The sequence below is a fragment of the Leuresthes tenuis genome, unplaced genomic scaffold, assembly GCF_036924035.1.
Source record: "Leuresthes tenuis unplaced genomic scaffold, fLeuTen1.0.hap1 SCAF_1, whole genome shotgun sequence".
NCBI classification, from domain to species: domain Eukaryota; kingdom Metazoa; phylum Chordata; class Actinopteri; order Atheriniformes; family Atherinopsidae; genus Leuresthes; species Leuresthes tenuis.
This window is the reverse complement of record NW_027325355.1, coordinates 36,183,258-36,198,169: the sequence shown is the minus strand read 5'-3', so window position 1 is coordinate 36,198,169 and position 14,912 is coordinate 36,183,258. Positions and strand designations below refer to the sequence as shown.

The window sequence follows — 14,912 nt, the reverse complement described above, 5'->3', positions numbered from 1 at the left end:
AGAACCGTTAAATCCATCATCCAAACCCTGCCCCCAGAGGGTCGTCCACCACAGACCGGGTCAGAACCGTTAAATCCATCATCCAAACCCTGCCCCCAGAGGGTCGTCCACCACAGACCGGGTCAGAACCGTTAAATCCATCATCCAAACCCTGCCCCCAGAGGGCCGTCCACCTCAGACCGGGTCAGAACCGTTAAATCCATCATCCAAACCCTGCCCCCAGAGGGCCGTCCACCTCAGACCGGGTCAGAACCGTTAAATCCACCATCCAAACCCTGCCCCCAGAGGGCCGTCCACCTCAGACCGGGTCAGAACCGTTAAATCCATCATCCAAACCCTGCCCCCAGAGGGTCGTCCACCTCAGACCGGGTCAGAACCGTTAAATCCATCATCCAAACCCTGCCCCCAGAGGGCCGTCCACCTCAGACCGGGTCAGAACCGTTAAATCCATCATCCAAACCCTGGCCCCAGAGGGCCGTCCACTACAGACCGGGTCAGAACCGTTAAATCCACCATCCAAACCCTGCCCCCAGAGGGCCGTCCACCTCAGACCGGGTCAGAACCGTTAAATCCATCATCCAAACCCTGCCCCCAGAGGGTCGTCCACCTCAGACCGGGTCAGAACCGTTAAATCCATCATCCAAACCCTGCCCCCAGAGGGCCGTCCACCTCAGACCGGGTCAGAACCGTTAAATCCACCATCCAAACCCTGCCCCCAGAGGGCCGTCCACTACAGACCGGGTCAGAACCGTTAAATCCATCATCCAAACCCTGCCCCCAGAGGGTCGTCCACCTCAGACCGGGTCAGAACCGTTAAATCCACCATCCAAACCCTGCCCCCAGAGGGCCGTCCACTACAGACCGGGTCAGAACCGTTAAATCCATCATCCAAACCCTGCCCCCAGAGGGTCGTCCACCTCAGACCGGGTCAGAACCGTTAAATCCACCATCCAAACCCTGCCCCCAGAGGTCGGTCCACCTCAGACCGGTCAGAACCCGTTAAATCCATCATCCAAACCCTGCCCCCAGAGGGGGGGGGGGGGAGGGGGGGGGGGGTTGGGTCGTCACCTCAGACCGGGTCAGAACCGTTAAATCCATCATCCAAACCCTGCCCCCAGAGGGCCGTCTCAGTCGGTCAGACCGTTCAGACCGGGTCATCGTCCACCTCAGACCGGGTCAGAACAGTTAAATCCATCATCCAAACCCTGCCCCCAGAGGGTCGTCCACCTCAGACCGGGTCAGAACCGTTAAATCCATCATCCAAACCCTGCCCCCAGAGGGTCGTCCACCTCAGACCGGGTCAGAACAGTTAAATCCACCATCCAAACCCTGCCCCCAGAGGGCCGTCCACCTCAGACCGGGTCAGAACCGTTAAATCCACCATCCAAACCCTGCCCCCAGAGGGTCGTCCACCACAGACCGGGTCAGAACCGTTAAATCCATCATCCAAACCCTGCCCCCAGAGGGCCGTCCACTACAGACCGGGTCAGAACCGTTAAATCCATCATCCAAACCCTGCCCCCAGAGGGCCGTCCACCACAGACCGGGTCAGAACCGTTAAATCCATCATCCAAACCCTGCCCCCAGAGGGTCGTCCACCACAGACCGGGTCAGAACCGTTAAATCCATCATCCAAACCCTGCCCCCAGAGGGTCGTCCACCACAGACCGGGTCAGAACCGTTAAATCCATCATCCAAACCCTGCCCCCAGAGGGTCGTCCACCACAGACCGGGTCAGAACCGTTAAATCCATCATCCAAACCCTGCCCCCAGAGGGTCGTCCACCACAGACCGGGTCAGAACCGTTAAATCCACCATCCAAACCCTGCCCCCAGAGGGCCGTCCACCACAGACCGGGTCAGAACCGTTAAATCCATCATCCAAACCCTGCCCCCAGAGGGTCGTCCACCTCAGACCGGGTCAGAACCGTTAAATCCATCATCCAAACCCTGCCCCCAGAGGGTCGTCCACCACAGACCGGGTCAGAACCGTTAAATCCATCATCCAAACCCTGCCCCCAGAGGGTCGTCCACCACAGACCGGGTCAGAACCGTTAAATCCATCATCCAAACCCTGCCCCCAGAGGGTCGTCCACCACAGACCGGGTCAGAACCGTTAAATCCATCATCCAAACCCTGCCCCCAGAGGGCCGTCCACCTCAGACCGGGTCAGAACCGTTAAATCCATCATCCAAACCCTGCCCCCAGAGGGCCGTCCACCTCAGACCGGGTCAGAACCGTTAAATCCACCATCCAAACCCTGCCCCCAGAGGGCCGTCCACCTCAGACCGGGTCAGAACCGTTAAATCCATCATCCAAACCCTGCCCCCAGAGGGTCGTCCACCTCAGACCGGGTCAGAACCGTTAAATCCATCATCCAAACCCTGCCCCCAGAGGGCCGTCCACCTCAGACCGGGTCAGAACCGTTAAATCCATCATCCAAACCCTGGCCCCAGAGGGCCGTCCACTACAGACCGGGTCAGAACCGTTAAATCCACCATCCAAACCCTGCCCCCAGAGGGCCGTCCACCTCAGACCGGGTCAGAACCGTTAAATCCATCATCCAAACCCTGCCCCCAGAGGGTCGTCCACCTCAGACCGGGTCAGAACCGTTAAATCCATCATCCAAACCCTGCCCCCAGAGGGCCGTCCACCTCAGACCGGGTCAGAACCGTTAAATCCACCATCCAAACCCTGCCCCCAGAGGGCCGTCCACTACAGACCGGGTCAGAACCGTTAAATCCATCATCCAAACCCTGCCCCCAGAGGGTCGTCCACCTCAGACCGGGTCAGAACCGTTAAATCCACCATCCAAACCCTGCCCCCAGAGGGCCGTCCACTACAGACCGGGTCAGAACCGTTAAATCCATCATCCAAACCCTGCCCCCAGAGGGTCGTCCACCTCAGACCGGGTCAGAACCGTTAAATCCACCATCCAAACCCTGCCCCCAGAGGGTCGTCCACCTCAGACCGGGTCAGAACCGTTACATCCATCATCCAAACCCTGCCCCCAGAGGGTCGTCCACCACAGACCGGGTCAGAACCGTTACATCCATCATCCAAACCCTGCCCCCAGAGGGTCGTCCACCTCAGACCGGGTCAGAACCGTTAAATCCATCATCCAAACCCTGCCCCCAGAGGGTCGTCCACCTCAGACCGGGTCAGAACAGTTAAATCCATCATCCAAACCCTGCCCCCAGAGGGTCGTCCACCTCAGACCGGGTCAGAACCGTTAAATCCATCATCCAAACCCTGCCCCCAGAGGGTCGTCCACCTCAGACCGGGTCAGAACAGTTAAATCCACCATCCAAACCCTGCCCCCAGAGGGCCGTCCACCTCAGACCGGGTCAGAACCGTTAAATCCACCATCCAAACCCTGCCCCCAGAGGGTCGTCCACCACAGACCGGGTCAGAACCGTTAAATCCATCATCCAAACCCTGCCCCCAGAGGGCCGTCCACTACAGACCGGGTCAGAACCGTTAAATCCATCATCCAAACCCTGCCCCCAGAGGGCCGTCCACCACAGACCGGGTCAGAACCGTTAAATCCATCATCCAAACCCTGCCCCCAGAGGGTCGTCCACCACAGACCGGGTCAGAACCGTTAAATCCATCATCCAAACCCTGCCCCCAGAGGGTCGTCCACCACAGACCGGGTCAGAACCGTTAAATCCATCATCCAAACCCTGCCCCCAGAGGGTCGTCCACCACAGACCGGGTCAGAACCGTTAAATCCATCATCCAAACCCTGCCCCCAGAGGGTCGTCCACCACAGACCGGGTCAGAACCGTTAAATCCACCATCCAAACCCTGCCCCCAGAGGGCCGTCCACCACAGACCGGGTCAGAACCGTTAAATCCATCATCCAAACCCTGCCCCCAGAGGGTCGTCCACCTCAGACCGGGTCAGAACCGTTAAATCCATCATCCAAACCCTGCCCCCAGAGGGTCGTCCACCACAGACCGGGTCAGAACCGTTAAATCCATCATCCAAACCCTGCCCCCAGAGGGCCGTCCACCTCAGACCGGGTCAGAACCGTTAAATCCACCATCCAAACCCTGCCCCCAGAGGGTCGTCCACCTCAGACCGGGTAAGAACCGTTAAATCCATCATCCAAACCCTGCCCCCAGAGGGCCGTCCACCACAGACCGGGTCAGAACCGTTAAATCCACCATCCAAACCCTGCCCCCAGAGGGTCGTCCACCTCAGACCGGGTCAGAACCGTTACATCCATCATCCAAACCCTGCCCCCAGAGGGTCGTCCACCACAGACCGGGTCAGAACCGTTACATCCATCATCCAAACCCTGCCCCCAGAGGGTCGTCCACCACAGACCGGGTCAGAACCGTTAAATCCATCATCCAAACCCTGCCCCCAGAGGGTCGTCCAACTCAGACCGGGTCAGAACCGTTACATCCATCATCCAAACCCTGCCCCCAGAGGGTCGTCCACCACAGACCGGGTCAGAACCGTTACATCCATCATCCAAACCCTGCCCCCAGAGGGTCGTCCACCTCAGACCGGGTCAGAACAGTTAAATCCATCATCCAAACCCTGCCCCCAGAGGGCCGTCCACCTCAGACCGGGTCAGAACCGTTAAATCCACCATCCAAACCCTGCCCCCAGAGGGTCGTCCACCACAGACCGGGTCAGAACCGTTAAATCCATCATCCAAACCCTGCCCCCAGAGGGCCGTCCACTACAGACCGGGTCAGAACCGTTAAATCCATCATCCAAACCCTGCCCCCAGAGGGTCGTCCACCACAGACCGGGTCAGAACCGTTAAATCCATCATCCAAACCCTGCCCCCAGAGGGCCGTCCACCACAGACCGGGTCAGAACCGTTAAATCCATCATCCAAACCCTGCCCCCAGAGGGTCGTCCACCTCAGACCGGGTCAGAACCGTTAAATCCATCATCCAAACCCTGCCCCCAGAGGGTCGTCCACCACAGACCGTGTCAGAACTGTTAAATCCATCATCCAAACCCTGCCCCCAGAGGGCCGTCCACCTCAGACCGGGTCAGAACCGTTAAATCCATCATCCAAACCCTGCCCCCAGAGGGCCGTCCACCTCAGACCGGGTCAGAACCGTTAAATCCACCATCCAAACCCTGCCCCCAGAGGGCCGTCCACCACAGACCGGGTCAGAACCGTTAAATCCACCATCCAAACCCTGCCCCCAGAGGGTCGTCCACCTCAGACCGGGTCAGAACCGTTAAATCCATCATCCAAACCCTGCCCCCAGAGGGTCGTCCACCACAGACCGGGTCAGAACCGTTAAATCTATCATCCAAACCCTGCCCCCAGAGGGCCGTCCACCACAGACCGGGTCAGAACCGTTAAATCCACCATCCAAACCCTGCCCCCAGAGGGCCGTCCACCTCAGACCGGGTCAGAACCGTTAAATCCATCATCCAAACCAGCCCCCAGAGGGCCGTCCACCTCAGACCGGGTCAGAACCGTTAAATCCATCATCCAAACCCTGCCCCCAGAGGGTCGTCCACCACAGACCGGGTCAGAACCGTTAAATCCATCATCCAAACCCTGCCCCCAGAGGGTCGTCCACCACAGACCGGGTCAGAACCGTTAAATCTATCATCCAAACCCTGCCCCCAGAGGGTCGTCCACCACAGACCGGGTCAGAACCGTTAAATCCATCATCCAAACCCTGCCCCCAGAGGGCCGTCCACCTCAGACCGGGTCAGAACCGTTAAATCCACCATCCAAACCCTGCCCCCAGAGGGCCGTCCACCACAGACCGGGTCAGAACCGTTAAATCCATCATCCAAACCCTGCCCCCAGAGGGTCGTCCACCACAGACCGGGTCAGAACCGTTAAATCTATCATCCAAACCCTGCCCCCAGAGGGTCGTCCACCACAGACCGGGTCAGAACCGTTAAATCCATCATCCAAACCCTGCCCCCAGAGGGCCGTCCACCTCAGACCGGGTCAGAACCGTTAAATCCATCATCCAAACCCTGCCCCCAGAGGGCCGTCCACCTCAGACCGGGTCAGAACCGTTAAATCCACCATCCAAACCCTGCCCCCAGAGGGCCGTCCACTACAGACCGGGTCAGAACCGTTAAATCCATCATCCAAACCCTGCCCCCAGAGGGTCGTCCACCTCAGACCGGGTCAGAACCGTTAAATCCACCATCCAAACCCTGCCCCCAGAGGGCCGTCCACTACAGACCGGGTCAGAACCGTTAAATCCATCATCCAAACCCTGCCCCCAGAGGGTCGTCCACCTCAGACCGGGTCAGAACCGTTAAATCCACCATCCAAACCCTGCCCCCAGAGGGTCGTCCACCTCAGACCGGGTCAGAACCGTTACATCCATCATCCAAACCCTGCCCCCAGAGGGTCGTCCACCACAGACCGGGTCAGAACCGTTACATCCATCATCCAAACCCTGCCCCCAGAGGGTCGTCCACCTCAGACCGGGTCAGAACCGTTAAATCCATCATCCAAACCCTGCCCCCAGAGGGTCGTCCACCTCAGACCGGGTCAGAACAGTTAAATCCATCATCCAAACCCTGCCCCCAGAGGGTCGTCCACCTCAGACCGGGTCAGAACCGTTAAATCCATCATCCAAACCCTGCCCCCAGAGGGTCGTCCACCTCAGACCGGGTCAGAACAGTTAAATCCACCATCCAAACCCTGCCCCCAGAGGGCCGTCCACCTCAGACCGGGTCAGAACCGTTAAATCCACCATCCAAACCCTGCCCCCAGAGGGTCGTCCACCTCAGACCGGGTAAGAACCGTTAAATCCATCATCCAAACCCTGCCCCCAGAGGGCCGTCCACCACAGACCGGGTCAGAACCGTTAAATCCACCATCCAAACCCTGCCCCCAGAGGGTCGTCCACCTCAGACCGGGTCAGAACCGTTACATCCATCATCCAAACCCTGCCCCCAGAGGGTCGTCCACCACAGACCGGGTCAGAACCGTTAAATCCATCATCCAAACCCTGCCCCCAGAGGGTCGTCCACCTCAGACCGGGTCAGAACCGTTACATCCATCATCCAAACCCTGCCCCCAGAGGGTCGTCCACCACAGACCGGGTCAGAACCGTTACATCCATCATCCAAACCCTGCCCCCAGAGGGTCGTCCACCACAGACCGGGTCAGAACCGTTAAATCCATCATCCAAACCCTGCCCCCAGAGGGTCGTCCACCTCAGACCGGGTCAGAACCGTTACATCCATCATCCAAACCCTGCCCCCAGAGGGTCGTCCACCACAGACCGGGTCAGAACCGTTACATCCATCATCCAAACCCTGCCCCCAGAGGGTCGTCCACCTCAGACCGGGTCAGAACCGTTAAATCCATCATCCAAACCCTGCCCCCAGAGGGCCGTCCACCTCAGACCGGGTCAGAACCGTTAAATCCACCATCCAAACCCTGCCCCCAGAGGGTCGTCCACCACAGACCGGGTCAGAACCGTTAAATCCATCATCCAAACCCTGCCCCCAGAGGGCCGTCCACTACAGACCGGGTCAGAACCGTTAAATCCATCATCCAAACCCTGCCCCCAGAGGGTCGTCCACCACAGACCGGGTCAGAACCGTTAAATCCATCATCCAAACCCTGCCCCCAGAGGGCCGTCCACCACAGACCGGGTCAGAACCGTTAAATCCATCATCCAAACCCTGCCCCCAGAGGGTCGTCCACCTCAGACCGGGTCAGAACCGTTAAATCCATCATCCAAACCCTGCCCCCAGAGGGTCGTCCACCACAGACCGGGTCAGAACCGTTAAATCCATCATCCAAACCCTGCCCCCAGAGGGCCGTCCACCTCAGACCGGGTCAGAACCGTTAAATCCATCATCCAAACCCTGCCCCCAGAGGGCCGTCCACCTCAGACCGGGTCAGAACCGTTAAATCCACCATCCAAACCCTGCCCCCAGAGGGCCGTCCACCACAGACCGGGTCAGAACCGTTAAATCCACCATCCAAACCCTGCCCCCAGAGGGTCGTCCACCTCAGACCGGGTCAGAACCGTTAAATCCATCATCCAAACCCTGCCCCCAGAGGGTCGTCCACCACAGACCGGGTCAGAACCGTTAAATGTATCATCCAAACCCTGCCCCCAGAGGGCCGTCCACCACAGACCGGGTCAGAACCGTTAAATCCACCATCCAAACCCTGCCCCCAGAGGGCCGTCCACCTCAGACCGGGTCAGAACCGTTAAATCCATCATCCAAACCCTGCCCCCAGAGGGCCGTCCACCTCAGACCGGGTCAGAACCGTTAAATCCATCATCCAAACCCTGCCCCCAGAGGGTCGTCCACCACAGACCGGGTCAGAACCGTTAAATCCATCATCCAAACCCTGCCCCCAGAGGGTCGTCCACCACAGACCGGGTCAGAACCGTTAAATCTATCATCCAAACCCTGCCCCCAGAGGGTCGTCCACCACAGACCGGGTCAGAACCGTTAAATCCATCATCCAAACCCTGCCCCCAGAGGGCCGTCCACCTCAGACCGGGTCAGAACCGTTAAATCCACCATCCAAACCCTGCCCCCAGAGGGTCGTCCACCACAGACCGGGTCAGGGCGGCGTTTATCAGACCCAACAGTAACCCTGAGGAGTCTTCTCACCCGTTTGTTGACGTCTCTGCTCGCCGTCCTGGCTGTGATTGGCAGCTCCAGCTTCCTGGTGACTTGTGATTGGCCGCTGACGCTCCGCCTCTATCGGGGCTGTTAAGTACATGCAGAGTTTTGACCACGTTTCTGAACAGCGGCCTGCAGGGCGCCCTGAAACACATCCAACACCATCTTACTCTGCGTCAGTGCTGCAGAGAGCAGAACGTCCTGAAGAGGGCACCTCACCCACCTGAGTCTGTCTGAGGATGAGCCCACAGCGTTCCCAGCATGCATCCTGCTGGCGCCGCCTCTGCCCGATGGAGCCCCGTAACCCTGTTCAGACCAGAGTGCACTCAAAACTACAGCCTACACAAAATAACTGCACAAACAAAGGCTGGAAAACTATTAATTCCACCTTAAAGTACAGAATAGCCGACAGTGAGAGGCATACAAAGCAGTAATACCACCTTAACCTGAGGGGCGGAGCTCTGGAGGCGGGACAGCGGTGACAGCTGGTGTGAGTGGGCGGAGTCACAACGAGCTGAATTTTTCTTCTTCGGGATTTTAAAGGGAAGCGCCATCCTGAAACGGCACAAACAGTCGCACCAGACTCCAGTCAAAAAACGCTTAATATTACTGCAGCGGTCCCATCCGACCGCTGTCTGCATCGCACACAGTAGCGCGAGAACGCCACACCAAACTTCCCTGAAAAACACAAGGTTTTTCACTGGTGGCCCGGAAACGTGTTTTAATTAAAGAACAGCCGGTTTAATCCGGTTCTAACTTAAAGTATCAGCCTCGCGTAAATGTTCGGCATGTCAGAAAAATTAATTAGCTTGAAAACTACTCTAAAAGCAGATAAACAGACATAAATCCGTATGACAACAAAAACAATCATCATATGGTCATAACTGCTGACTCTGCGACTTCTGAAGTAAACAGAATTTATATTTTTAAAGTTTTGTACTGAAATACGATAAAAAATAAAAGCACCAAGTGTTTGTTAATTTAAATATTACCAACATTTACGTTTTTTCCTCCTCATTTCACCCACAGAAGTATAGATAAGGGCGCTAAATTGAACTACGAAGCATTAATAAAATACCTTATTTCTACAGCGTACGTTGTTGAAGGTGAATCATTTTAATGCCGAATTTTCTAGAAAATGTTCCTGCTTCATTCCAAGTCTACGGTCATTCTTTACCGTTTAGTTTGTTTAAATTGTAAGCAGTTGTAATTTAGTGAGGTGACCAACTTCGGTAAGCCGCTGAAGCCAGCTACGCGGCTAACTAGCCTGCTAGCCAGCGAACTCGGCTATCTGCCGGCGGACTGGTTCTGGTGAAACCTCTCTGGTCGGTCCATGTGCTGCAGGAGCACCGTAACGCGGTTCGGATAAAAGATAAAACCCTTTAAAATTCCAGCAGTTTGGACCATCGGGTCGAGTTCAACAACAAACTGACAACAGAAACGTAACCGACGTCACTGTGCGTGGTGACGTCATACACTTCTTCTTCTTCTTCTTCTTCTTCTTCTTCTTCTTCTTCTCCTCCTTCTTCTTCTTTGATTTTTAATGGCAGCTGGCATCCTTGATCTTGCATATGCCGCCATCTACTGGACTAAACTTCTTTCTAGTTCTTCTTTTCTATATTCTTCTACAGGAATCCTACAATTATCTTTAGATTGACCAGATTCTACTATCTTTTTCAGATTATATTATCTTATTCCTGCCTTCTGCAGCCCTATCTTCATTATTTCCCTCTCCCTTCCATATCTGGGACATGCTTTCATCACATGTTCCACTGTCTCCCCGCAGCTACACTGCCCAGTTGGATGCCTGCCAATGTCCTCTTCTTATCCTGCTAATAATGACTTGTTCTGTTCTGTCCATAACACCCTGCCTCGCCTACTACACTCTGTAATTTATATAAATGTCTTCCTTTTTCCTGATTCTTCCCATATTGATTCCACTGATTGTTTATTTCTTTCCATACTAAACTTTTCCCTTCTGTTTTTGATAATTTTACTTTCATTTCCACCTCTTTCTTTACTGCATCCTTAGCAGCTTTGTCTGCGTTTTCATTTCCTTTTATTCCTACATGCGCTGGTACCCACATGAACACTATTTCCCTCCCCTGTTGCATTAACCTGGATGTTTTTAACTCTATTTCATATAAAATTTCCTGATGTGTTTTTGCTGTTCCGCTTTTAATACTTAAGAGTGATGAAAATGAATCGCTACATATAACTATCCTCCTATCCCTCACCCCCTCCATCCATTCTATTGCATGTAATATTGCACATAATTCTACTGCATATATACTTAAATGATCTGATGTTCTTTTTGAAATTGTCTTATTATAAATGGGAACCACCATTGCTGCTGCTGTTACTCCTGTTGCCTGCTCTTTGGACCCATCTGTATATATATACACATATTCTCTATATTTTTCCTCCACATAGTTATAAAATTCCTGCACTAGATCTGCTGTTTTATTTCTTTCCTTGATGTTCCACATGTTTAAGTCTACATTTGTTTCTTGTAGCATCCATTTTGGTATTACTGTCCACAGAACTGTTGGGCTGAATTCCACATGTTGTATTTTTAGTTGTTCTGCTAAACTGACCCACCCAAAACTCGTTTTTTCCTCCTTCCCCTTTTCCCAGCACATCTCCAGAAGTCTCTTTGCTGGATGTTCTTCTTTGTGTCCTTTTAAATTTATCCAGTAGTTGGCTATGAGCTGTTTTCTTCTGAGCCCTAATGGCATTTCTCCTGCTTCAACCTGTAGTGAACATATTGGTGCTGTTTTTATTGCTCCGAGACAAGTTCTTACTGCTCTGGCTTGGATTTTATCTAATTGTGAGGGGGACTGATTTTGCTGCTGATCCATATCCCACACAACCGTAATCTATTCTAGACCTTATTAAAGCTATGTGTATATATTTTAATGCTGTAAAATCAGCACTCTAACCCGGCCAAACACCTCATAATATTAAATACTCTCTTACTTTTCTCCACTTTTCCCTTCACATGTTAATCTAGAATCCAAAATCATTCCTAAGAATCGAAAGCTGTTTACTCTCTAAGTTCTTTCCATTCAAGTTTAACGTTTTATTTTCACTCATTTTCTTCTTTGAGAAGAACTTTACTTTTCTCCACTGAAAACTTGAATCTTGAAACTTCTCTTCTCCCCGTTCCTCCAACATCAGAGACTTTTTTTTAGTTTACTTTATTGAAAATTGAACAGATTTAGAACCTCAGCATGAAGAAAAGTCTAAAAGTAAGGAAATAATAATAAACAACTGTGCAGGACTCAACAAAGGAGTCAGGAATGTAACGCAGTCAAACCAAAATGGAGCCCAGCTTAATCGAACTGAACATCATATTTACCTGCCTGGAGCCTCTCCCAGGGGTCAGAGGTCACATCCTGCAGGTCGCCAGTCCATCGCAGGAAAGGATGATGTTCAAAGGAAATATGCTCATATTCTGTTTGGTCTTTCTAAAAGTTTTATTTAGTTTAATTCATTCACTTTTTTAGTTTATTCTGTAGACATTTCCAACTCATATTTATGCTGAATCATGTTAACATCAGTTTTTAAGTCCTAGACGTGTGTTGGATTACAGGTGAACAGGAAACAAACAGTAACAGCTGATATGTTGTAAACAGGAGGAGAAAAACTAGGACAAGTCAAACTTTCATCAATTAAAGGTGATCCAATCACAGCAGACCCCAAACAGCTCAGAGTCCAGCAGGTTCACTTCCTCAGAGGAAAGATTCTAACTTACTGAGCTAAATCTCACAGAAGATTCATTAAACTCTACGTTTTCACAGACCTTCCATCAGTTGGATCTGGGTTTGAATCCTGGGATGGGAAAGGAGAAGGTAACTTCTCATGTCTCCAGCCGTCCACTTCATCAGCTGCTGGCTCAGCTGGGGACCCTCTGGGTGGTTTCACTGCTTTCAGTGTCGGTAACATGGCGGCAGGAGCAGCTGCTGTGGACCTGTGGACTGTCCATCATCTCTGGGTCCTCACAGGTGAAGCCTGGAGGCTGGTTCCCCCTGCTGCTGCCTCTCCTCCTCATTAGATAGGAACACATCAAACCTGTCGGCAGATCATCAGGTGAGTCACAAACACACTGAACAGGTCAGATCAGGTCTGTAACTTCTGCTCTGAGCTGGACTCTGGACCTGCTTCCCCATGTGATGATTCCAGATGTGCACATCCTTTTTTAGCTTTAAGGACAGGCGCTGAAGCGGTTTTAATCCTTTTTCAGTCAGCTGACAAACTTCCCTGTAAAGCCTAAACTCACCTGTTTAAGGGCTTAACTGGAGAAATATTGTGTCCCTTTGGTCTAAAAACTGCTGATATTTGACATTTATGAGTTGTTTTTCAGTCTGATCTCTGCACTGCGTGATGGAGACTATATTCCTATTGATAAGGTGGAGAGAGCGCACCGACTACCTCATTAATATCAATCAAAGATCTGACACAAGACCAGTTTTTCATCACCTAAAAGCTTGAAGATCTTTTTCTACATCCAAACAGACAATAAAACCAGAGTTAATGAGCAGGAGGGCTGATGTGCGGTTTCTGCCTGTTCAGGTCTAACACCTGCGTCTGAGCGGAAGTCACGGTGCAGCAGCTGCTGGTGTTTCTAAGGCTGCTGACCACAGAGGCTGCAGAGCTTCAGAGCAAGCTGCACGCTTACCTGAAAAGACCGAAAACAGGACGGCTTTCAGAATGAATGAGCTCAACACGACATGTTCGCTCTGAGATGGGCTGCAGGACGGATTCTGGTGGTTCGAGTCACTGGACGGAGTAACAGGAACATCTGGATGAAGAGAAGTGACAAAGATCCACAGAGAAAACGAATGAGTTTGATTTCAACATGTCTGAGGTCCTCACAGATGATCAGCTTTATGTTTGTGACGTCAGTCTTTCTGCCTCTGTGTGTAAAAACAATCCTAAAAATGTAGTTTTGAGGCCCCATGGTCCAGAAAAGTGGGACAGATGTTGTGTTCTTTCAGAAAGTGACTGAAACTTCTGCAGGAACCGTTCAGGAAGCTGTAGGATCAGGATGAAGGTTCTGTTCTACGGAACCTAACAGGTCCAAATGCTGTAGCTTTAAAGCTCTGTATTAGTGCCATGAGGAGGTTCTGACAGCAGCCACTGGGTGTGATCGAGTAGCTTTTTACAGACTGAAGAAGTCTTTAGATGTGTTCAAGAAGGAGAAAAGAACAGAAACTGTTCAAGAAGAAGAAAAGAACAGAAACTGTTCAAGGAGAAAAGAACGGAAACTGTTCAACAACAAGAAAAGAACAGAAACTGTTGCAGACACTTCCCTTCCCTGCTGTCACTGTTTGCCACTTTACCAGCATCACATTGTTCTAATCACACATCTACACTTAAGCAGCATCAAAGTAAGGAAGCCGAGCATCTTACCTGCGGTGAGGCCAAAAGTGTCCACAAATACAGATGTCCCTTTTTTCTTCTCAGCACAGAAGTACAGCCTGTAGTCCTCTGCTGAGATGGTTTTAACCACGAGTCTGTTCTCCAGGATCAAATATTTGGTTTGAAAATCGGGAGAAAAGTATTCAGGGAGAGAAGAAAAGGTGCGTCCGATACTCGCTCTGAACTGACTGTGGATCTGCACGAACCAGAAGATGTCATTTTCTTTCCTGATGGAGCAGGTTAAAGTGACATCCTGACCCAGTTCTCCTCTGACCTCGGTCACCTTCTGGGCCTCTGAACAGACCAGAACCAGCAGCAGCAGCATCCACAGCAGATCCATGATCAGCATCAAACACTAAAGCAGTCGTCTGCAGCCAGCTCAGCTCTGATGAGAGGCCGTCCAGAAAGTGATCTTTACTTCCTGTTTCACAGGCTGATGAAGCCGAGCGGAACGACTGATAACAAACCACAAAGTACCAAGTTAGGGTGGAAGTGAAACCTGTTCACCAGCAGACCTGCGGCAGGAGTCTGAGGCAGAGGTCAGCTTCACACATCATTTCACCGGTTTTGTCTCGATTGACTGGTGAACAGAAGCAGGTGTAAAAGGTAATAAAATTAGAAATTTCCCCACTCTGGGACAAGAAGAAAAGAAAAGAAACTGTTCAAGAAGAAAAGAAAAGAAACTGTTCAAGAAGCAGAAAAGAACGGAAACTGTTCAAGAAGCAGAAAAGAACAGAAACTGTTCAAGAAGAAAAGAACGGAAACTGTTCAAGAAGAAAAGAAAATAACCTGTTCAAGAAGAAAAGAACAGAAACTGTTCAAGAAGAAAAGAACAGAAACTGTTCAAGAAGAAAAGAACGGAAACTATTCAAG

General features: G+C 52.1%; 1 protein-coding gene across 5 annotated transcripts in view; it reads right to left on the bottom strand.

Moving 5' to 3' along the window:
* The window catches only part of senp7b (SUMO specific peptidase 7b), a 36,309-nt gene extending 26,236 nt beyond the window's left edge, over positions 1-10,073 (bottom strand). For 2 of the 5 annotated variants that reach the window (XM_072379231.1, XM_072379234.1), the window contains exons 1-4: positions 9,793-10,073; positions 9,056-9,170; positions 8,839-8,921; positions 8,604-8,759 (exon numbers count right to left, since the gene is read on the bottom strand). In XM_072379231.1, the coding sequence (XP_072235332.1) occupies positions 8,604-8,759; positions 8,839-8,921; positions 9,056-9,169 (353 nt within the window). In that variant the 5' untranslated portion in view covers position 9,170; positions 9,793-10,073. The other 3 variants (XM_072379236.1, XM_072379232.1, XM_072379233.1) reach the window with 3 other exon arrangements.
* Positions 10,074-14,912: the final 4,839 nt, after the last annotated feature.